A 24090-nucleotide genomic window follows, 5' to 3' on the forward strand; every position below is an offset into this window, starting at 1 on the left:
CTAAATGAGTTTTGACTAGTCACAATTGTAATTAGAGATATCTCTAAATGAATTTAATTAAATATGTATTAAATACCTGGAAATGTGGATTTTTTTTGCACACACAAAAAACGCAAGTGACCAAGCAAAGCCTTAAGCTCTTAATGTTAAATTCAATTGAATAGAATTTTATTTTTTTGCACCTTTACTTAAATTGTTCCTTAATTTTGTCTCTGTCATTTCAATAATATTTTTAAGAAGTTTTTAAATTGTTTTATTTTCCAGAGACAGGCCTGTTTAATTTATTTTCCTTAAAGAAGGTTCAGTTTAACAAGTTGAAACAAAAGAAATACATAAAAAATAGTTTACTTGGTAAAATTTGCATTTCAGTTTAATTTTACATTTTTATTCCAAATATCATGATACATATCGAATCGTGAACATTATATCCTGATGCACATCGTATCGTGAGCTGAGTGTATCGTTACACCCCTACTTTCTACATTCGCATTTGTACACAGCACCGTATACCCTGTATATTTATAACAAATCTCGACATACAATTCAACATCCAGATTTCTTGACTAACTGCACCTCTGTTTAATGTTTATCATCTTTTTTCTCATTTATTTTGTGTTGTCACTTTATGTACACTTGATGCTTCTGTAGCCAAAACAAATTCCTTGTGTGTGTGTGAAGCACACTTGGCAATAAAACTGATTCTGATTGCTATGGAAGCCCTCAGGTTGACTTCACCCAAGGGACCTCCAAACACAGAAGCAAATGCTCAGACTTCATTATTAGATTAATTATTCACCTTACAATGTGAGCTAGCAAAATAGCCACTGTAAATTTTGACTTCACGCAGACTTTAAACTGAAGAAAACACACACCTAAGTGTATCCTGAGACTGCACAGTATGACCAAGAAGGTGAGCGCCCCCTCCAGCATGGGCCTCTCTTGTTCAGAGTCCAGCACTGCGTTCTGATGTTGAGACGCCATCGTCAGCAGATCCACCACCTTGAACCTGATGCAAAATGCAAACAGCCATTCATTAAAGAGCGACTCGTGGGTGAGAAAACTCAGAAAAGCAGAAGTGTCCATACCTCTCGAAGACTGAGGAAATGAAGTAATCTGGATCCAGTCTAGAAGCGCACACCTGAAGACAACAAAAAAAAAACACTGAAGAAATACTGAAATGGGTGAAATAACGGTGTTTTTGATTAGGAAATGTGCTGAAAAAAGCTTCATATGAGCAGCAACGGGTCCACCAGACCATCCTTAAATTATGTGTGGGATTTAAATCAAACTTTTAAATCTTCCAATAACTTTTACATCATGAGATATCAATCTGAGGTTTGTCCTGTAATGTAATGTGTATTTATATAGCACATTTATAGTGTATGGCCATACACCTAAAGCGCTTCACAATCATGAGGGCTGGGATCTCTCCACGCCACCACCAGTGTGTAGCATCCACAGGACAACGGCGCCAGTGCGCTTGCCACACACCAGCTATAGATATAGTGGAGAGACCGTGATAGAGCCAATTCAGTGGATGGGGATGATTGGGAGGCCACGTTAAGGGCAGAGAGGGAATTTGGCCAAGACACAAAGTTACACCCCTACTCTTTTAGAGAAGTGCTGGGATTTTTAACGACCAGAGAGTCAGGACTTTGGTTTAACATCTCATCTGAAAGACGGCGCCTACTGACAATATAGTGCCCCCTTTACTTTACTGGGGCATTAGGACTCACACAGACCACAGGTTGAGTGCCCCCTGCTGGATTCTCTAACACTACTTCCAACAGCAACCTAGTTTTCTCATGTGGTTTCCCATCGAGGTACTGACCAGGCTCTGCCCTGCTTAGCTTCAGTGAGTAACAGGTCTTGGGCTGCAGGGTGATATGGCTGTGGCCGCATTTCATAATAAACAATGATATGGAACGTTTGTTCACATCAAGACAAGAAAACGAAAATACACTAAAGGCAACCATGTTGTCTGAAATAATTTAAATGACTCTGTTTAATGCTATTTGGTAAGAAAAACGTGTATGTTTTTCTGTAAAGGTTTGTGGCTTTATTTTAACATTTGCGAAAAAGTCATCATGCGCACTGAAAGAATTCATCTGTTGCATAAAAAAAAAAAACGCAAAACAGTTCAAAGACAATTCAAGCAGTGATGCTTTAAAAAAGAAATGATTTCCATCCAATCAACTACATGTAGAGGAAGGAGAGTTATTGCTTCCTTATCAAAAAGCTGTGGAGGTTTATTTCGAAATTCAAAGTCTACTTCGGGAATTATTTCAGGAAATCAGGGATTTTGAACGAATTAATCCTGAACAAAGACATGGGAAAGGTGGGCACCAGGGATCAAGACCAGCATATAAGCGGCTATAACTTAATCATCTGAAACATTCCATCTTCAAGCTTATCAAATTGACGCCAAAAAAATAAATAAATAAATAAAAACGAAATTATAGACGGAGGTTTCTCATTAGCTCAGGGGTTAGCGCTGTGGTCTTGCAGCAAGAAGGTCGCTGGTTCGAGTTCTGGCTGGGCCAGATGGCATTTCTGTGTTGAGTTTGCATGTTCTCTCCGTGCCGGCGGGGATTTCCTCCGGATGCTCCACAGTCCAAAGACATGCGCTATAAGTGAACTGAATGAACTATATTGCCCGTAGTGTATGAGTGAGTGAGAGAATGAGTGTGTATGGGTGTTTCCCTGTACAGTGCTGCAGCTGGAAGGGCATGCGCTGCATAAAACATTTGCTGGAATAGTTAGTAATTCCCTGATATATAAGGGACTAAGCCGAAGGAAATTGAATGAACGAAGAGCTAATTTAAAAGCTATGGAAAGACGAACGCATTCTGAAGTAACTAAGTGAGCGAGTGACTGAGTGAGTGGTGTTGGCATGTTCACCTGCAGGAGGTAGATGTCCGGATCAATCATGGAGTTGCAGAAGTGAGACTGGACATAGGTCATGGCCTGACCTTTAATCTGCAGCCCATTTCTCACCCACATGTTACTATGGATCTCAGACAGGCTAGCCTGCACAAACACACACACACACACACACACACAAATACTTAACCCGCACTGTAGCGCTAACATCATACCACTCTCATATGACATCAAGTCACATTCCAGAACTGAAAGGAGAGACATCGGTGAAGATTTATGACAAACGGCTGCAACATTACACAACACAATGTTCTCAGCTTCAGCAGCATTAATGAACTGATGGACAAATAAAGCCTTGTGTACAGATGTAATGTTTTAGTTCCTAGAACTCAACAAAAGTACTACATGTATATTATTGATGAATATTATAGTTTATATATATATATATATATATATTTGACAGCTCCTATATAAATTGACAGCTCCATCTCATCTTGTTTGTTCTTTCATTAGATTTATTCACGTTATCTCATATTACCTGAATCTGTAGGGGGTGAACCATGATCTTCATCAGCATCTCCTGATCAGGAAGCAAACTGTCTAAATCCAGACCTTGACACTTCACTCCCTGCAAAACAACAGGTGCAGATCAGTTTATAACAATGTAAACCAGAATAAAGACTAACTATAGGCCTAGGTCTTTGACAGCGTTGTGTTGCAGAGTAAATAAATAAAGATTCTCTTCAATAAAGCAGCATTTGCACAAAGCACGCTCCCTTCAAGCTAAAGCTCAGTAAATCAGATTAAAACCCTGCCAGCACATCTTGAGGTCTACTCAAAAGACGCACAAATGTAATCTAAACGTGTAAAAACCACATCAAATCAAAACCATTTACATCTAAAAAACTTTAGCAAATAAAGCAGCGTTAACATCTAACAGTGTCCTAACAACATGTGACATGACAAGAATCCAGTGACACGCAATTTGGCTGTCAGTACCAATCGCAACACATCATGACAAAAAATATTTAAATAGCAGCCACTGCACGCCTAACGAAACGGTTCAAAAGACTTTCAATATAATTACATCTAATTGGATTCTAATTTAATACATATTAAATCTGTAGTGTATGAGTGTGAATGTGTGTGTAAGGTTGTTTCTCAGAGATGCGTAAAAACTTGCTGGATAAGTTGGCGGTTTATTCCGTTGTTGCGACCCCAGATTTATAAAGGGACGAAGCCGAAAAAAAAATGAATGAATAAAATCTAGACCACAGGTGTCAAACTCAGTTCCAAAAGGGCCGCAGCTCTGCACAGTTTACTTCCAACCCTAATTAAACACACCTGATCAAACTAATTGAGTCCTTCAGGCTTGTTTGAAACCTACAGGTAAGTGTGTTGGAGCAGGGTTGGAACTAAACTGTGCAGGGCTTCGGCCCTCCAGGAATTGAGTTTGACAACCCTGATCTAGAGTATATTTAGCCGACTAAAATCTTATATAATTTAGTCAACTAAAACTAAAATGATTCAGAAGACTAAAATATGACTAAAACTGAAATGGAATTAATCAAAAGACTAAAACTAAATCAAAGTTTGCTGTCAAAATTAACACTGATCAGTAGCACATAATCAGTACCTGAGGTGATCATTGTCATAGTAGTTTATGCTGTTGTTCTGTCTTGACATTATGAAAACAGAAAGCATTTCTAAAATCAGAATTTGTGAGGAAAAAAAATCATTTTAAAATGGAAAAGATACCTTTTAATGCGTCACAGCAGCGCACCGCGTGTTGTTAGCACACAGTGTAATGAGTCAATGAGAACAAAATCGTCACTTCCTGATAAACTGGTGCTAAATAGCAAAATGAAAAACAGAATTTGCTGTGGTAGGAGAAGCCACTGTGGGCCTTTTTTTCCTTATATAATAACTATTTGCACCTCAGAAGATGAAGACGATTTTGGAGACATGAGATGCTCTTTGGGAGAGTACACACTCGAAAATACTCAATGATAGTAATACTGAACCACTGTGATGACAGACTTTGGTTGAGAGATTTCAAAATGACAAAAAAAAAAAAAACATTTCAGATGATTTACAATGTGATCAGTTCGCTGATTTGTTCATTAATGCAGTCCCATGTCAAGTTTTACAATCACATGATCTGATTAATCTGAGCATGATTAAAATGAAATGATCACATGGTCTGATCATGATTTAAATTAAAACATACGACTTTTTTGAAACGCATGCAAAAAAGTAATCTGCACATGTTTCCATTGTAGTGTTTTCGCATTTTTTCTACTCAAGTTTATCCTGCTCAGGCTTACCTTGCTGAGGAACATGGCGTAGTATCGGTGAAGAGGTAAATGAAACGTCAGCTGGTTGAGGGAAGGCTGCGACAGAGAATCTAATATTATTAACACACTACTTCCAAATTTATCTTACCTTAAACATATCCTACATTTTTTTTACATAAAAGTCTGTTTTTAATATTAATTTCAGTAATGCTGTAGAACAACATGCAAATGTTTATAAAATGTATGTATGATAAATTTTTTTTAAAATAATCTTTGCAACAAAATACTGAATTTGAATGAAAATAAATGAAAATGAACCCCCCAGCACCAAATCTATTAGCGTAAGCATCTAGACTGTACCTCATCTACAAACCCAATGGCATCAAACCACATCTGAAGAGTTTCCAGACAGTACCGCACCACTGTCTTAGTGTAGTCTTGGGTCTCCTGACAATAAACAAAATGTTTAATTCAAAAACAGCTAGGCTCATGACAGCGTTGGACTTTATTTGTGAGTACTGAAGTTTTCATCACAATACATGGCATTATCACAATATTAAGAAATAAACATATAATTAATCTAAATTTAGGTGCCTTATTAAATAATCTACACCTTTTATTCTTGTAATTATTATAATTATAAGAGCTGTTATTCTTTTTTTTCCTCTGTTGTTTATTTTCATTTACTGTATATTTTATTAATTTGATGTCGAAATATGACATATTTTAGACATCTAAAACATAGATAAAAAAAAATCTAAAATGCTTTGGCAATACAGAACAAGATGTCATGCCAATAAAGTAACTTGAACTTGATGATATTAATAAATGCTTTTGTAATTCATCACAAGGATTTGTTACCCGAACAATAGACCAAAAAATAGCCATAGTGTTTTCAGTCAATATCTCCAGTCGTAGGCCAGATTAGCATGTGAATATTTTTGTGTTTAAAAATAAACATTATAAATCGGGGTCGTCAAGCATTTGGCACAACAATCTGAATAATCTTAGAAAGAAAAAATAATAATAAATAATTATCAACAGTATTCTGAAGTTCATTTCAAGATATACTGTATTAAAGCATTGTCAAAAGTATTGACCAATCGAATGGTACCAATTGGTGGTGAAATTTTAAAACCATCCAATTTCCTCAAAGATTTGAGTATTGTTGAACTCAAAAAGAGCTCAACACTGCTCAAAAGTTAGCAGCAAATGGACGATTTAAAAAATGTCAGAACTAATGGTTTCACACAATTGGTTTTACAACACTACTGTATTATTGAATATTGCCATATGCCTATACACAACAACTGTCATAGTTTGTCAAAATATCATAATATATACTGGAATGTAAAGTACGAAGGGAAGAGTGCATATCTCACTTTAACTTTGCAGTGTGTGAGGAGACCCCACATGGGCTGAGCGCAGGCCTCCAGTTCAGCAGCAAACGCTGCGTAATATGTCTGAGACTCAAACTCCACGTGCTCATTCAGCTCCCGCTTATTCAGATTCATTCCTGACACAGCAAGCAAAACAGAGAGAGAAAGTTCACAACATTAGAGTAAATGACTGACTCGCTGAGATCGAGCTTCAGTTCTTAACATTTAATGAGTGTTCAATTGACAAAACAAAAAAAAAAACTTTTGAAAATAAAGAGTCCTGGACGCTTTTTATTATCTACATTACATTTATAGAAGGTATTTTAAGCCAATATTGAAAAAGCTACCATAATTTTTTTAATATAATAAAGCATACAGCCTCTCAGAACCTTTAATTGGTCAAAGTAAACACTAATGGGTTCACACTAAATGTGGAGCATCGCATCATTTGCTCTAGTTTACTTTGTGGAAATTCTTATTAATTGTATATTTTTGGTAGGCGTGATTGAGGTGAAATGTGTACATTCGTAGTGAACACCTGCATTCACGCATTTGCATTGACTTTTATGTACTGACTTGCAGGTCCGGAGCAAGCAGAACTGCCTATATAGAGTGTTGAGATGTTACGATGTTACAGAGGACTTATTTTATTTCGTTGTTCCAACTTCCGAGTGGCCTATAGTCTACGTTTGTTACGAATAAATGATGTTAAAACATATAAATGACTCATTCTTAAAAAAATACATTAGAGCTGTGTGCATGAGCACATTTGAATAATGTCGGGCTGTAAACGGGTTCGGGCTTTATAAAGCTGTCGATCAAAATGTACCTATCGGGTATAATTTTCATGGCCCGATTACAGCTCTCTGCACTCCCGCTGCAGTACCGCGGGAGCCGGCCAGATTTCTTACGGTGTGGGAGTAAATTTTTGAATAAATCGCGTGAGATATGTGTGTGTGTGTGTGTGTGTTGGTGTAAGAGAGAGATGCTGTGCGTCGCTTGGCGCTCTCTCTCTCTCACTCTCTCTTTCTCTCTCTCTTTCTGACCACGAGCCTAAAGCCTGAATTATACTTCTGCGTCAAGTGACCGGCGTAACACACGGCGCATGCAACGCGCGTGGCTGTGCATTTATACTTCTGCGCGCTGTCTCTGTTGGTCTGCATTAACACTTCCGAAACGCTAGTTGGCAGTGAGGTGTAAATGTTCCTCTGTGTCGAGTTTCTTCTCTGCTTTTTTGCTTTTCCTGAACACTTCCAGGATGTACAAGTGGCTCAAACTCGCTCATTTTGAGGCAGCAACCGGCGGACGAGCAGCAACTTTAACTATGAGGTAAACACAAAACAAAACTTTCCATCCGGAGCTCCTTCACAGGACTCCACACTTGTAAACAATCGGTCTATTGGGTTCGCGCCATTCGCGCTGCTCTCAGTCCCGCCCAGACTCGTCAGCGCTACCAAGCCGACCAATCACAGAGCTTGCGCTACGCGTCGTTGCGACGTGTAGTTACATTTTTTGAGAGGTGCACGTCTGTGACGGCGACGGCCACGGCGAAGGGCTATGCGTCAGCGCCGTAGCATACGCCGGTGTTTGACGCAGAAGTATAAATCAGGCTTAAGGTCGCATAGAAGGTATTCAGTTTCTGAATGGTTTAGGTTTAAGCCAACAGTTTGGTGACGCTGTCTGAGCCTTACGTCATAATGTTTTTTTATTACGCTGGTAATACCGGATAAAATAAGGAGGCGGTTTGACGGTATCAAAATTTGGATTACTCATTTTATCTTGACTGTCTGAAAATAAGACTGTAAGGCTTGAAGCTTACGCTGCTATTCTGTACCAATAATCGGAAACAGAAAGCAGTTGAAGGATGGCGTGTTTAAATCCATTATTTATCTGACTCCATTGTAATTAATCTGACTCCATGAAAGTTGTTATCATCGTTGATAAAGAGAAAGAATCTCTACGCCTTAAAGCAGGCAAAGTTGTTTTATTAAGTTACATGTTTAAATATACAGACATTAGAATGACACAAACTAACATACTGTATAAAGAAAGTAGCTGTAACATATGCACTGCTGAGCAACAAAGACAGTAAAACTGCCTTTGTTAGCATATGAGGCTACGCACTGGTGTGCGGGAGATGCAGAGTAAAAGCCATTCTCCCCGATCAACAGTTACCTTTCTTTCTTATACCCTGAGCAAAGCATTGTCAAACATGAGTGAAAAACCAACCCCCAAAACCAGCTGAACATGAGAGCAAAGTTGAAGAGATGAAGTGGGGGAGAAGTACATTAACATACTCTCCTCAGGCCATGACCCAACAATAGTAAATATATTGTAGATTGAAATACAATTAATCAATGTCTCTGTTGATTTCATCACTACAACACTGAAGTCATAAACTGTCAAATGACACCAAACATGACAAAGTTATCTGAAAGAAGAACACAAGCAGATGAATCGTGTATGGTGAAGAGCACATGGTTACTGTAAGCAAATGGCAGAGATGTGTATCGGAGCTGTGAGGAACTCTGCCTCACCAGGAGGACCCATCCCATGCTTGGAATGTCTCAGTAGTCCTTCATTAGCATAGAAGGAAAAGTATATAATATTTTCTCAGCTTGCAAGACTATTCTTTGCTCGTCTAGAAAGTGCTTCTTGATCGATCAATTTTTAGATATTTGTCCTAGAAAAGAGACAACTTTAAGAAAGAAATGAAAGGAACGATGGTTTATGACAGTTACTGACCTTGAAAGAAGGAGACAAAACTCATCCAGAGCAGCAGCAGAGAATGATCCTCCAGGAAGCGCTTGGCCACACTTTGGTGTGATAGGATATTAATAAAATCACTAACTAAAGGCCAGTAGGTGTTATTCTTCAGCAGAGCTTCGCCACAGTTCACCACCACATGACGATTATTCTCCTCATCTGCGACAGAACAAAGACACGTTGATAAATGTAGCTTGAAGTGTAGATGATCTGCCAGTAAATGTACTTTCTTTGCTTACCTTGCAGTTCGCTCTTGATAAGGCAGCTCTCCATCATGTAGAGGAGAACGGTGACCATGATGTCCAGTAGCTGGCACTCCTCTGTGACGTGTCTGGCCAGCTCCTCGTTGCTGAAGAGCTGCACGCTGATGTGCACGATGCGGTTGGACATGGTGTCTGACTCGTGACTCTTCATGAGGGTCTTCATGATGAAGGCATAGTGTTGTACGAATGTTTTAGTGAAGGTGATCTGTGACAAGGGAGAAGCAAACACCAATTTGATTAAAAAGTAACAAAACTATGAAGCCTTCAGTTATTTTAGATGAGTAGAACTCGTCCTTTTTTCCTTTTACATATATATTTTTTACTTGATATTCATTCATTCATGTTCTTGTCGGCTTAGTCCCTTTATTAATCCTTGGTCGCCACAGCGGAATGAATCGCCAACTTATCCAGCAAGTTTTTTTTTTTTTTTTTTACGCAGCGGATGCACTTTCAGCCGCAACCCATCTCTGGGAAACATCCACACACACATTCACACACACACATACACTACGGACAATGTAGCCTACCCAATTCACCTGTACCGCATGTCTTTGGACTGTGGGGGAAACCGGAGCACCTGGAGGAAACCCACACGAAGGCAGGGAGAACATGCAAACTCCACACAGAAACGCCAACTGAGCCGAGGTTCGAACCAGCGACCTTCTTGCTGTGAGGCGACAGCTTACTTAATATTATTTATTTATATTTTATTTTAAAATTATTTAGATATTTTTATAGAACCTAAATGTATAAGTGTGTAAAGGGCTTTGTTTACAGTCTTAAAACAATTTTTTTTGCATGTTTCATCTATCAAGTACAATAAAAATGTTTAGAGGGGAAAAAGTAGTAATAAAACTATACCCTAACGAAATGAAGGATTACAAAGACTGAATGTATATTTAAAAATCTATTTATTCTTCAAGCTAAACTGTAAACAGAAAATCCATTTCTGCCCTCATAGGTGTGCCGGTCTAAAAAGGAGTGCATTAAGGCGCATTGCTGTTTTAAAATAGACTGCGCCATTACCCAACTAAAAGCTGCTCTAATTCAGTACAGAGCAAGTTGGTTATGCGCCTATGCAGTCTAAATGCTTACACATTGCTTAATACACACAGGATGTACAGCAATACACAAATATCTTTACATGTGAAAACAAATTAAAGATTAAAATGTTACAAAAATTATTATTTTCTACATAAATATAATTCACCTCAGAGGGATTTAATTTTTTTGTAGTTTATTTATGACAATTTGCATTTGTATAGTATTATTATTAGTATAAGTTTTTATATTTATATTTGTTATAATAAAAACAGGGTTTTTATTCGGGTTTTGGAGATGTATGAACCACCATATGAGGCATAAGAATAGGACATGTGTTTGGATATAACTATATAATAATTATAGTTTTTTTGAACACTACTTCAACTATTATCGTTAATTTAATCATTTGCTGGAAATTAGTCTATTTATTTACTTGTGTAAATGTGTGTAAATTTATATTTATTCAGTTTTTTTAATTAATTTCAGTAATTTTATTGACTAATATGTAAATGTTAATATAATTTATTCACAATACAGTATATAAAGTCATTTTTTGTCACATTTAGTAGACATATTATATAGAAGACTTGCTTTGTTTACAAAATAAAGTGGATCTAATTGGATTTGCATTGTAAACACTAAATACAAGTTAAAAGTGTATTCCTTTTTAGATCATATATTAAGGAATATTAATATAATATAAATAGAATATTTTAGTTATGATACCCCCAAAATCATTCCGCATGAATCTGTAAATTTTTATCAAAATTCCGTGCAGTAATAGCAAAAAATGTCTGCAGATTCCATGTGGCCCTGCTTATGACTGCTTGAAAACTACTAGCAATGTTCATTCTCAAAATCAAATAATGTACCAAAATTGGCTAGATTTAGCAATTTACAGATTCAACAAACCACAAGTTAATTTTGAATCCTGCACATATAGACTGAAATATGCTTAAAATAGAATTAAATACCTTGTAATCCTGATCTGGCAACATGTTGAGCAAAAACGTCACCATCTTCTGTGGAAATTCATACTTAATAGTCCAAAACAGTAACTCTTCTAAAAAGCATTTATGTTTCAGCGTGTCCATTATGGATGGATCTATCGAAACAGAAACAGCAAGAAAACCAAGAAATTTTAGATATAAAGAGAAAGACATCAATGCATGTTTATTTTATTTGAGAAATTATTTCAAGTTCTGAAGTAAAACTTAATAGCCCTCCTGTGGTATTTTAACTTTTGAACAACAAATTCCATTAGTCTTTGCTATGACAGCAAATTATATTTTTCTGGTTATTATCCAAGACTTTAGTATTTAGCTTAAAGTGCCATATTAAACTAGATTAACGATGTTAATTAGGCAAGTTACTGGACAACAGGTGTTCTGTAGCCAATTGAAAACAATATATTTTTAGGACGATATATCGGCCGATATATTAGGATATAGTAACTTATTATGATATATTTAAGATTATCGTTATCGGTCTGATGTCTAAATTAAGTCTGATATCTTTAAGCAGATAAATTACGTAATTGTACAGAACTGCCTGTCCAGTGCACTATAATGGAGCTTTCCCCACATTGTTTATTCCTTTAAAGTCTGTCCTTTCTTCATGTGGTGTTGATGTGTGTTAATAACTCAGTAAGTACAGTCAAGTTGCATGTTAATTTGCTATGAAAAAAAGGAAATAATTTGTTTATTTATTATTCAATAATTTATTTTGCATGCTGATTTGTGAGAAATTGTGAATATAGGTCTCTATAATCACCTTGCAATTTTGAAATTCTAACTTTTTTTTTGCTTTGAGTATAAACTATTCAGTTCATAAGAGCAGTTCAATCTTTTATGAAGTTTTTAAAATAAAATCAGTTTTTCACAGTATAAAAATGTAACATTTTGAAATATTTATAATTGTCAGCCTATATATATATCTACCTTTACCTATATATATATATATATATATATATATATATATATATATATATATATATATATATATATATATATATATATATATATATATATATATATATATATATATCTACAAATATATATATATATATATATATATATATATATCTACCTTTACCTATATATATATATATATATATATATATATATATATATATATATATATATATATATATATATATATATATATATCTACCTTTACCTATATATATATATATACATACACACACCTATATATATATATATATATATATATATATATATATATCTACCTTTACCTATATATATATATATATATATATATATATACATACACACACCTATATATATATATATATATATATATATATATATATATATATATATATATATATATATATATATATATATATATATATATATATAAATCGGCTATCAGCCTCCATATCTAAAGGGTTATCGGTATCGGTCAAAAAATCTATATCGGTGCATCCCTATATTTCTTAAAAATATTGACCTTAAATAGTTTTTAAACTGCTTTTATTTCAGTCAAACTAAAGAAATAAGACTTTCTCCATAAAAAAGGAAATGCATTAAAAATGTCCTCGCTCCAATAAACATCACATGATAGTAAATATGAGAAGAATTTGAAAGAGGAAATACAAAATTTCACAAGAGGGCTAATCATTTTGCCTTCAGCTGTTTAACATGATGTACTAGGATTTACCTTTGGTACTGCTACTGAGCTTCACTCTTTTCCTCTGACCCACACCCTGCAGCCCATCCTGATCCTCCTGTCCAAAAAAACATCAGTTGAGCCACTATTTTCCAGAAATCAACCATGCTAAAATCAGCTTAGATAATCAAAATGGACAAAATGACTGGTTGTTGTGTCACGTTTGGTCTATCCCAGCAGTCTGTGTGCTTACCTCTTTGCTGGAGTCATCCAGACTAGCAGTAGCAGTGGCTCCTAAAACAACAAGGTTGATGTCAAGTTAATCAAAATCTAGTTCCCCCACTCGCTCTATAACAAAGATCGTAAACACCCATAAGTAAATGAAATAAAGAAAAGAAAGCAGTGTTACCCAGTAGACTGAGCGCTCCTGCCCCTGCTGCAGCATCTGATGTCCCGTCTCCAGCTCCTCCAGCGGCTCCTTTCTCCTCCACTGACACCAGACCTGAGCTCTTCAATGCCGACAAATACTTCTCATAGTTCTTCTTTGCATAAACATTATCCTCTTGACCTATTGGGGTAAAAAGGACTTGTTTGAATTGTGCCAACATAAGTCTTTTTTTATATTTAAAGAAATAGTTGACCCAAAAATTTATAAATTACACTCCCACAAGTGGTTACAGACCTTTAACTTTTTTCTTCCTTTAAACAAAAAGGAAAATGTTTTGAAGAAAGCTAAAAATTTGTAACTGTCCGCTTCTGTAGAAGGACAATCAAAGACTGTGGAAGTCAATTGTTACAGGTTTTCCAGCTTTTATCAAAATATAATTTGTGTTCGACAGAAAAAAAAAAAAAAAAAAAGAAAGTCAAACCGGCATGAGTAAATGATGATTTTTATTTTTGGCTGAACTAATCCTTGTATTATTCTTGTGCAGTCATTTAAACAATTAAAAATGTAAGTGAAACTCTAGCTTTGTATTATTTATTTGTTTTACATTTACTTTATAGTTTTACCCATAACATGTTGGTTATTATTGTATACAATTTTAAAAATAAAGGTTCCAAATGGGAGCTCCTTTAACGCTTTGATCCTAATTGTGCCATTTCGGTGACTGTCACTTTCAATTACGATGAGATTGTTGTCCTAAGCCTCTTTTTAAAACAGGGCGGAGCTACAAATGCACAAGTATGCATAAGTAAATGTTACTTTATGTTAAAATGAACAGGCAATAACAACAAAGTAGTGGTGTAACGGAACTCAAATCTCACATTGTGGTATTTGAGTTACGGATCAAACCATTTTTCAGTTTAGCAAAACAGGAGAAAAATGAAGTTCGCATTTCATTTATTACAGCACTGCTAGAAAATGTTGGTTTTAACAAACATAATTTGGAGTCTGTAATTTTAATTAAGCATTCAATAGTTTACTTATAAAACTTCATGTTTCACTACTAGATACATCCTTTTTAAGAATTAGTCAGTGACATATTTGATGTCTGGTTGGCGCCACCTATTGGTTAAGCTATGTAATTGCTACAACTTTCAGTTGTGAGCATCAAGTTGATTAAACAGTGACTTTAATCTTTACCATAAACATCTGTGTTTATATCTCTATTATAAATTGTTTTCCCAGTACGTCTGTGTTATTTGACTGTTTGTAACTAACTGAAAAGTGTAAAGCTGAATCTGTCTCGACCATACACAGATTTGAGTGCAGCGAGTCAAGGATTGATAAAAATATGCACATCGTCATTATTTAGGTTGCTTGGGTGTTTGAATTTAAATTCTGATCTTTTAATGGTTGTGCAGCTTTACACTACATGCATTAATACAGGCTAAACAATTAGTAACAGTAAACATCTCTAATAATTTTGATTATTACCCCAAGTGTGAGTGAGAGAGAAAAAAACGTACGAAAGAACGAAAGATAGAAAGAGAGAAAGAAAGAAAGAAAGAAAGAAAGAAAGAGAGAAAGAAAGAAAAAAAGAAAGAGAGAAAGAAAGAAAGAAAGAAAGAAAGAAAGAAAGAAAGAGAAAGAAAGAAAAAAGAAAGAGAGAAAGAAAGAAAGAAAGAAAGAAAGAAAGAAAGAGAAAGAAAGAAAAAAGAAAGAGAGAAAGAAAGAAAGAAAGAAAGAGAAAGAAAGAAAAAAGAAAGAGAGAAAGAAAGAAAGAAAGAAAGAAAGAAAAAGAAAAGAAAGAAAGAAAGAAAGAAAGAAAGAAAGAAAGAAAGAAAGAAATTATAAAAAATAAACGAATACGGAAAAAATTAAAGAACAACTTCATGTACTGGTGAACACCTGGGGCTTTACAAACATGTATAAACCCTACATATAATCAGATGCTATTTCAAAGTAACTAATTGATAATAAAAGTTTAATTAAAGTTTTATTAATATAAATGGATATTAACTAGCACATTTTTTTCTGGCTTTAAACTCTGACAACAAAACTTGTTGTTCATTATTGTTAAAGGCCTTTTTCTTTGTCTTTAGTTTTTGGCACCATAATAATCTTTCTCTGGTCAAGTAACGATTTGTGGAAAGCCCCTATATGGAGTAAGTTTGGGCATGTATTCTGCAAATTAATAACCTTGTACACATTGGTTTTCATTTAAAAAACTCTAAAATCATTAAAAGAAGAAGAAGTCTAACTCATGCAAATACCCACTTGAGAATTAGGTAGAAAGTTTTTGTGAGAAGTTCAAACGTGCGCATACATACGAAAAACGTGTGCAAATATCGAGTCTCAATGACTGGAAACAGTTCTTGGAAATTAGATAAACAATATAAATATAAATAAATGTTGCAATGCCAACACATCCCATACATACCCATGCTGAGCTCTTTAAAGGTCTGCTGATCGGTTAAGATCTTGGTGAGAACGGTGCGCATGGCTCCGCCCATCTTGGTGAGCTCTTCTAAGAAGGAGATGTGTGGATCCAACTGCTGCAGAACCTTCTGAAGATCTCTGTCAGCGGCCGACTCTGCCAGGAAATCAGAACAAGTTAACGTGTTGAACAAAATAATTTTCGAAAAGCCAGTCTCACAACAGTTAGTCATAAAGTCATAAAATTTAACCCATCCCTTTGTTCATAGACACGAATGTTTCTCAATATGACCATTAACTAATGCACAGTTAAAGTAAAAATTATTCGCCTTCCTATTAAGCATTTTCAAAATATCTTGTGTGTCTAATGGAAGAACCTCAAATAGGTTTTGAACAAGTAAAGGGTGAGTAAATGATAGCAGAACTTTAATTTTTTGGACAACAGACTCCTTTAAGTTGTGATCTGGGGCCCTATCATACACCCGGCGCAATGTGGCGCAAGGCGCGGCGCAATACTTGTTTGCTAGTTTCAGCTTGGCGCAAGAGTCGTTTTGAGGCGTTGCGCTATGCTGTTTAAATAGCAAATGCATTAGCGATCATATGTGCGCCCATAGGCGTTCTGGTCTAAAAAGGAAGGCGTTCTGAGGCGGACTGCTGTCGCGTTGCTATTTTAAGAAACTATAATAGATTTTTCATTAGACCAAAACAAACCCGGTCTAAACTCCAGCGCAGAGTTGCACCTCGCTTACACACTGCTTAATACACACAAGAGAGCAATAGGCAAATATCTTTACATATGAAAAAAATTAAATATTAAGGATATATATAGGATATAATAAGAATATATATATAGGATATTAATATAAAGGATTAAAATATTAAAAAACATATTATTTTCTAGCCTACATAAATTTGAAAAATCATTGCTTTTATGTCTTCTTCATCTCGGGAGGCTTTTTCAGTTCATTCATAACAATTTGCTTTTGTATAATGTTATTATTATTAGCAGTATTATTTATTATATCCATATTTATATTTGTTTTATTAAAAACAAGCTTAGATTTGCCCACCTGCAGGTTTTAGACCATATGGGGCACAGCATGTGTTTTAGGATATAACTCAGGTTTTTGAACACACTTCGTTATTGTTGTTCATTTATTCGTTTGCTGGAAATCAGAACTGAATTTAGAAATAGTTTAGAAACTAATATTTGCGTTTAACAAATTTATAGTCTAATTGATGTCTGTGCTTAAAGGTTTCCCTATCCAAGAGCGAAAGTGAAAGTAGATCCATTATCTCTCATTCTCACGCAGTAGATGCTCTGTTTAACAGTTTTCTGTTAACTGTATGCGTGTGAAATGCTCAGTTTTTCCACTTAGACTTATTTTGCGTCCTGTAAATAGCGAATGCGCTTATGGCGCGACACAGCTGGCTCTTAAAGGGAATGGGAGATGAGACTCTAATTGGTTTATTCTCAAAACACACCTATATGTCATTAAGAAAATAAACTCAACCCTTGTAGACCATGCGCCTTTTTTCCCGTCCTTAAAGCAAAGATGTGTTCTGACACACCCTGAAAGCGTTTGCGCCCTGCGTTTTGCGCTCTGCGCATGGACCGTCAAAATAAAGCCCCTGGTGTCCTCACCTGGTTCAGTGTAGCCGTCTCTCAGATATTGAATGATAGTGATGATAAACCGCGGCAGCACCATTTCAGACATGAGCAGCAGATCTCGAGGGACTGATGGAACGTTCTCTCCTGTTTTTAATCGATGTCTGTTACAAAACCTGTCACACAAAAACAAATAATACAGTTGGTTATATAACGTCAGTAGCTTACCGTAAAAATGTATTGTAATAAACAAAACCTTATATTTAAAAAACAACCGTGGCTACATAAAAATTTTACGAGCATCTATTTGATGTCTGTGGTCAGAGAACTTCGTCATAAATGTCAACAGATTAACGCACAAGCGACCGCCATCAGGGTATCAGTAAGATCATGGACTAGTCGGCTCAGACAAACAGTCCATGCTGTCAGTCATAAGAACACACGAGTGATGAAATGCAAGTGCCAAAGTGGGTTTTTTTAACACTAAACACACTCCAGAAATAAATGTGCCAATATCCCCATTCCTGCACAGCGAATACATTGACAATTACACTACTGATGACTACTTACACAACTCTGCTTCATGAAGCTTTAAAACAGGGTTGTCAAACTCAATTCCTGGAGGGCCGAAGCCCTGCACAGTTTAGTTCCAACCCTGCTCCAACACACTTACCTGTAGGTTTCAAACAAGCCTGAAGGACTCAATTAGTTTGATCAGGTGTGTTTAATTAGGGTTGGAACTAAACTGTTCAGGGCTGCGGCCCTTTTGGAGTCAGTCCCAGGCTGCGTCCGAAACCGCATACTTCCATACTATATAGTACGCCAAAATCAGTATGCGAGCCGAGTAGTATGTCCGAATTCATAGTATTCGAAAATCAGTATGCGAAAAGTACCCGGATGACTTGCTACTTCCGGCGAGATTCCGGAGTGCGCATCCCATGCATGCTGCGCTATCCTATGATGCCCCGCGAGCGAATTTATGAATGGAAGTAAAGCGACACAACTGAAGCACGTAGGTCACATGACCATGACAAAATGGCGGATGTAGTATGTCAGAATTCCATTCATACTTTTCACATTCATACTGTATAGAACGTACTTTTCTAATGGCCGAGTAGTACGTTTAAATTCAAATGCAGTACCTACGGAGTAGTAGGCGGTTTCGGACACAGTTGATAAGCTGTTGTCCCTTGTCGGCAGGAGGATTTCCCCTCAGAACACTAACTACAGGCACTAAGGCCCAATCCCAATTCCACCCCTTAGCCCTTCCCCTTACCCCTACCCCTCGTTTTGCGCGTGCCCGTGAAGGGGTAGTGGGGTCCCAATTCTCTTTAGCTTGAAGGCGTAGGGCTAAGGGCAAGGGGTATACACTCCTTCAAATGAAAATTTTTCAGGACCACACTCGAAACCAAGGGGTAGGAAAAATTTCCCATAATACACTACCTCCATCTGCACCCAGAAGTAAGGAGATCCACTAATTAGTATTTTTGTCATGATGAATTTTTCCAACAAACAAACACTTTTTAATATATTCATAACCACGTTGGTGCTTTAGCATCATGCTTTTAAAAAAAAAAAACACTAAAATAAAAATTTTGCGATCTATAATCCCTAACAATAACTTCTGTACAGCAGTCCCACAACATTCTGTCACTCGATGACCCTTGAATACCCTGTCAGAAAAGTGTAGTGGCTGGGAATGGGCTTTTTACAGTGTTTGCTATAATGTTCATGTTGTTTTTGGAGTGTTTGCATTGACGAAAACGGCCACCGTGTAAATGCACAGTACTGTTACGATCGTATTGCCACATTAGATCGTTATGATAACATAATACATGGCTTCAGTGATTTCCTGAAGATAAATACCAAACAATAGCACAACTGGAATCACTACAAAAGAAGTCGCCATCATCTGAACTCATGTTCCTACATTGGTACAAGCTGAATTTGCCATTAACATGTCATTCCATATTAATGACGCTCTTAATAATTAAAGCAGACTAAGTGTCCCCTTCAAGTAAAGCATTAGCGGTTTGTTTCTCCCATCTGCACTTCAAACACTTCATGCTAATTACACTCCTTTCTGATGATCGAATACAGTAAACTTCTAGAACTTTAGTTGAAAGTGATCAGTACCATGTCTGAACTCCGACACATCTGTCTGTCCGTCGCAGCAGCACAAATGCTAAAGAAGAAAAAGCCCTGTGCAGTGTGAGAGGAGGAAGGGAAGAGACCCGTCACTGACCCTATGAGTGGGTTAAAAATAACCCAGACTGTGTCACTCTCTGTAAGGCAGTGATCAGGTGCCACGGCCCACTCCACACTATTATACCCCCTGACAGCCCGTCTGACCGTCACACCAGCCCTCATGTTGGTGCATATATATCAATCATGTTGCACCTGCCTATTTTAAATGCACATTAATAATCATAAATTGTGGAGTTTAAAAATGGCTGACAGATAATATATCCACTTACAAAAAATCTGTTTATTTGGAAAATACCTATGGAGTTTAAGTGTGGTTTATTCATAAACTAATTTCGAGAGGATCACGTGCTTATAATCAACACGGCTGGTTCCTTGTTAGCTCCGTAATCAGCCCTATTAGATGATTACGGAAGCATTATAAATAACCTGAGTTTTCCACTCCAGTTATCTTCGTCTTGAAGCTCCCCCCCTTCCACCCCTACATCCTCCCACTTTTTCTGATCGGGCGACACGGTGGCCCAGTGGCTAGCACTGTTGCCTCACAGCAAGAACACCGCTAGTCCAACCCATCGGGCTGGTTGGTGTTTCTGTGTGGAGTTTGCATGTTCTCCCCGTGTTCGCGTGGGTTTTCCCCGGTTTCCTCCCACCGTCCAAAAACATAAACCATAGCAATCGACTAAAACAAATTATCACCCAATACAACCTGAGTTTACACTTCTCACGGTGACAAGCAGGGGAGTTCTCGAGACCTACCTGACCTCGAATTCCCCTCTCGCCCTTCTAACGGGAGGGAGCCCCGGGCTCGAGGATATTACGAGCTCAGGGCTCTCTCCCGGGACAGCATGCCAAATACGCTTTATTGATTATCAGCTAAGTGTGAACTCTTGAAAATGCTGCACGTGTATGCTGCTCAAAAGAAGATCCTCATTAGGAACACACTTTGAGTAACTTGTCTACACTTAAAAGTATTTTGCTGTAAAATACTTATTTAAATTGAGCTGAAATGACACGATTCTTAATGTTTTTGGGGGACAGCTTTATTGCAATTGCTTTGTGTTCAATAGAGCTGTGAACCTACACTAGTCTCACAGTTCGGTTCGGTTACGATTATCATGCCATCGATTCGGTTCAATTCGATATTTCGGTGCATCACGGTGCATTGACGATGCTTTCCATACACAGTTTTATATTTTCTTCACAGCAGCATTTTTTGTATTAAAATGTATGAATATATTTATATTTATATACTATTTGTAATACAATTTTGTCATTTAATACAAAAAGTCAGATATATAAACTGTAACTTAAAACAAAACGAGCATTTGGCAAATAATATAAACAAATATAAATATCCAGCTCAATTTCTGATCCTTGTCTAGTTCTCTTACACCCCTTTGATTGGTCACACCCTCAATCAGCTGCGCGCTGCGCTCTTCACAGATGAGTGATACTGATAAGCGGCAGCGGCGATCTCACAGCTGATGTATGATAGACACGGTGGAGCAAACTCTGCAGACGCGCTTGTTTCTGTATGCAAAAGTAACGCTGTAAAACAGCCGAGAAGAGAAGAAGCCACGCCAGCAGGTCAAATGGGCTACTGTGTGTGAGAATGAGAGAGAGAGAGCGAGTGAGAGCGAGAGAGAGAGAGAAATGGAGTAGGCTACTTTCATTCTCTCGATCTCAGTGAAATAGGGGCTATTGTTGTATATGTCAGTAATAGACTGATCCAGCAAACACACACAGTGAAATTGTGCACAGTTTATGAGTTTTAAGTAGTTAAAGCGCTGTAAATACTCGCGATCGCCTTCTCGCGACAGAGCGCATATGAGGTAAATGACATCTGTAATAACCGGTTATGATTATTACTGAACCGATACCGAATTGTCCGCGTCTGCATCGCGGTGCACCGAAAAATCTATTAATTTTGACACCCCTAGTGTTCAAATCTACTAAAATGTAATAAGTTAACCTAATCTATTTGTGTTGGAACAACATAAGTGAACTGTGTGGAACCCTGCATTTTTTCCACTCAATTCCCAACACAAGCAGATCAAGTTAACTTAATTGTTTTTACACAATTACACACACAAAAAAAAAAAATCAAGATTTGTGATGTTTCAGCTCATTTTTAATAAGTAATTGGAACAAGCACCAAGTTCTTTGGAGTGTTTTGCCCAAAATTACTGCAGATTCAAAAATCACCCATGTAGGACCCTAAAGACATCAGAAAGTTTATGACTTAAAACTGTTGCTAACTTGGGGAAATGGCTTAAGGCCCAAAAATAATGCTGAAGCAAAAGAATTTAGAACACACCAATCATCATCATTTTCGTCCGCTTATCCAGAGCCGGTTCGCGGGGGCAGCAGTCTTAGGAGAGAACTCCAGACTTCGCTCTCCCCAGACACTTGCTCCAGCTCTTCCTGGGGGATCCCGAGGCGTTCCCAGACCAGCCGAGAGACATAGTCCCTCCAGCGTGTCCTGGATCTTCCCCGAGGCCTCCTCCCAGTGAGACATGCCTGGAACACCTTACTACACAGGTGTCAAACTCAGTTCCAAAAGGGCCGCAGCCCTGCACAGTTTAGTTCCAACCCTAATTAAACAGACCTGATCAAACTAATTGAGTCCTTCAGGCTTGTTTGAAACCTACAGGTAAGTGTGTTGGAGCAGGGTTGGAACTAAACTGTGCAGAGCTTTGGCCCTCCAGGAATTGAGTTTGACGCCCCTGCCTTACTAGGTAGGCGTCCAGGAGGCATCCGAAACAGATGCCCGAGCCACCTCAGCTGACTTCTCTCGATGTGGAGAAGCAGCAGCTCTACTCCAAGCTCCTCCCGGGTGACAAAGCTCCTCACCCTGTCTATAAAGGTGTGCCCTGCTACCCTACGAAGGAAACTCATTTCAGCCGCTTGTATTCGAGATCTTGTCCTTTCGGTCATGACCCAAAGCTCATGACCATAGGCGAGAGTAGGAACAAAGATTGACGGGTAAATCGAGAGCTTTACTGCTGCCCCTGCACCGGTCAGCCTGTCAACCTCATGCTCCATCCCTCCCTCACTCACTCGTGAACAAAACCCCAAGATACTGTGATGCTAAATTGTGATACAACTACACTGAGCAAGATACTAGCTTTAAGACAAGGCCAAAAAAATGCTGCAGATTCAAAATTAGGGTTGCAAAACTCTGGAAATGTTCCATGGAAATTAACAGGAATATATGGGACTTAACCGGTGCTTAATTTAAGCCGGATTTTGCCGGATCCTGTTCTGGAAAATGTTAGATATTTGTGTTTTGCATTACGGTATTCTTTTTAATGTATTTACTTAACTTCAGTGTGTGTGAGAGAGGGAAAATGTGATAGATGCAAGTAAAAAACAGCAAAGCTGAGTGGATTTGCGTGCGCACACACATGAAGCTAGTCACAATGCCGAAGTTCAAGCAGAAGTCGCATTAAATTATTGTTCGCAACAATATATTTGAACAATTGGCATAGGGACTAACCTAAATAATATCTATATTTTCCAAATGCCAATGAGGCAGTCAAGCATATTTATTTTTTTAAAACCACAAGTAAATCTGATAATGAGCCTGACCAAGAGATTTCGAGAAGATGAAACAGCATCCCTGGATTAGGATAGCAGGAGACTGAAGCAAAGCGATCTCAAGTCAGTCAGAAGACATGACAGAAGAGATAACTGGGGGCTCTTCTTGAAGATTAGACAGAATAATTTTCACTTAGCACATAATATTGAAGCGAACTGAATGTCAATGGTGTTAGTAAACTGAATAGAGATGTTTCATAATTTATGCTTGTAGCTACATGTTTGTACTTTATCTATAATTGAGCTATAACATTATATGGCACAAAATAAAGAACATTATAACTGCTATAACCGATTAGTAACATTTAAAAAAAAATTAATAAATAATTACGGGATGGAGGGACGTCAATCACGGCAACTGGTTTGGTTCCGGAAATTATTCATTTACAAACTAAGCAGCAGATTTAAGGGAAATTAAAGAGTATAAACGGGAGTTTTACAAAATTGCAGATTTACTTATAACCGTGAACGTAACAGTTTATAGTTGAAATTAATCCTGCAGAAAAATCTGAGTTAAAACAAACACATTTAATGCCATTTTCGTTAAATGTCTACCCAGCACATTAATCAATCACATGACGCATTTTTGCAT

At 37.2% G+C, this 24090-nt stretch overlaps 1 protein-coding gene across 8 annotated transcripts in view; it reads right to left on the minus strand.

The window, feature by feature from the left end:
- The window catches only part of ubr3 (ubiquitin protein ligase E3 component n-recognin 3), a 119157-nt gene that overhangs the window by 88288 nt on the left and 6779 nt on the right, over positions 1-24090 (minus strand). For all 8 annotated transcript variants that reach the window (NM_001423758.1, XM_087266438.1, XM_087266439.1 and 5 more), the window contains exons 2-16: positions 17730-17869; positions 16089-16241; positions 13673-13831; positions 13517-13557; positions 13315-13381; positions 11607-11737; positions 9565-9793; positions 9305-9484; positions 6563-6696; positions 5541-5627; positions 5211-5276; positions 3422-3511; positions 2902-3030; positions 1086-1138; positions 873-1006 (exon numbers count right to left, since the gene is read on the minus strand). In NM_001423758.1, coding sequence (NP_001410687.1) covers positions 873-1006; positions 1086-1138; positions 2902-3030; positions 3422-3511; positions 5211-5276; positions 5541-5627; positions 6563-6696; positions 9305-9484; positions 9565-9793; positions 11607-11737; positions 13315-13381; positions 13517-13557; positions 13673-13831; positions 16089-16241; positions 17730-17869 — 1793 coding nt within the window. The remainder of the gene's footprint in view (positions 1-872; positions 1007-1085; positions 1139-2901; positions 3031-3421; positions 3512-5210; positions 5277-5540; positions 5628-6562; positions 6697-9304; positions 9485-9564; positions 9794-11606; positions 11738-13314; positions 13382-13516; positions 13558-13672; positions 13832-16088; positions 16242-17729; positions 17870-24090) is intronic.

Source organism: Danio rerio, chromosome 9, assembly GCF_052040795.2.
Source record: "Danio rerio strain M-AB ecotype USA chromosome 9, GRCz13ab, whole genome shotgun sequence".
Classification (NCBI taxonomy): domain Eukaryota; kingdom Metazoa; phylum Chordata; class Actinopteri; order Cypriniformes; family Danionidae; genus Danio; species Danio rerio.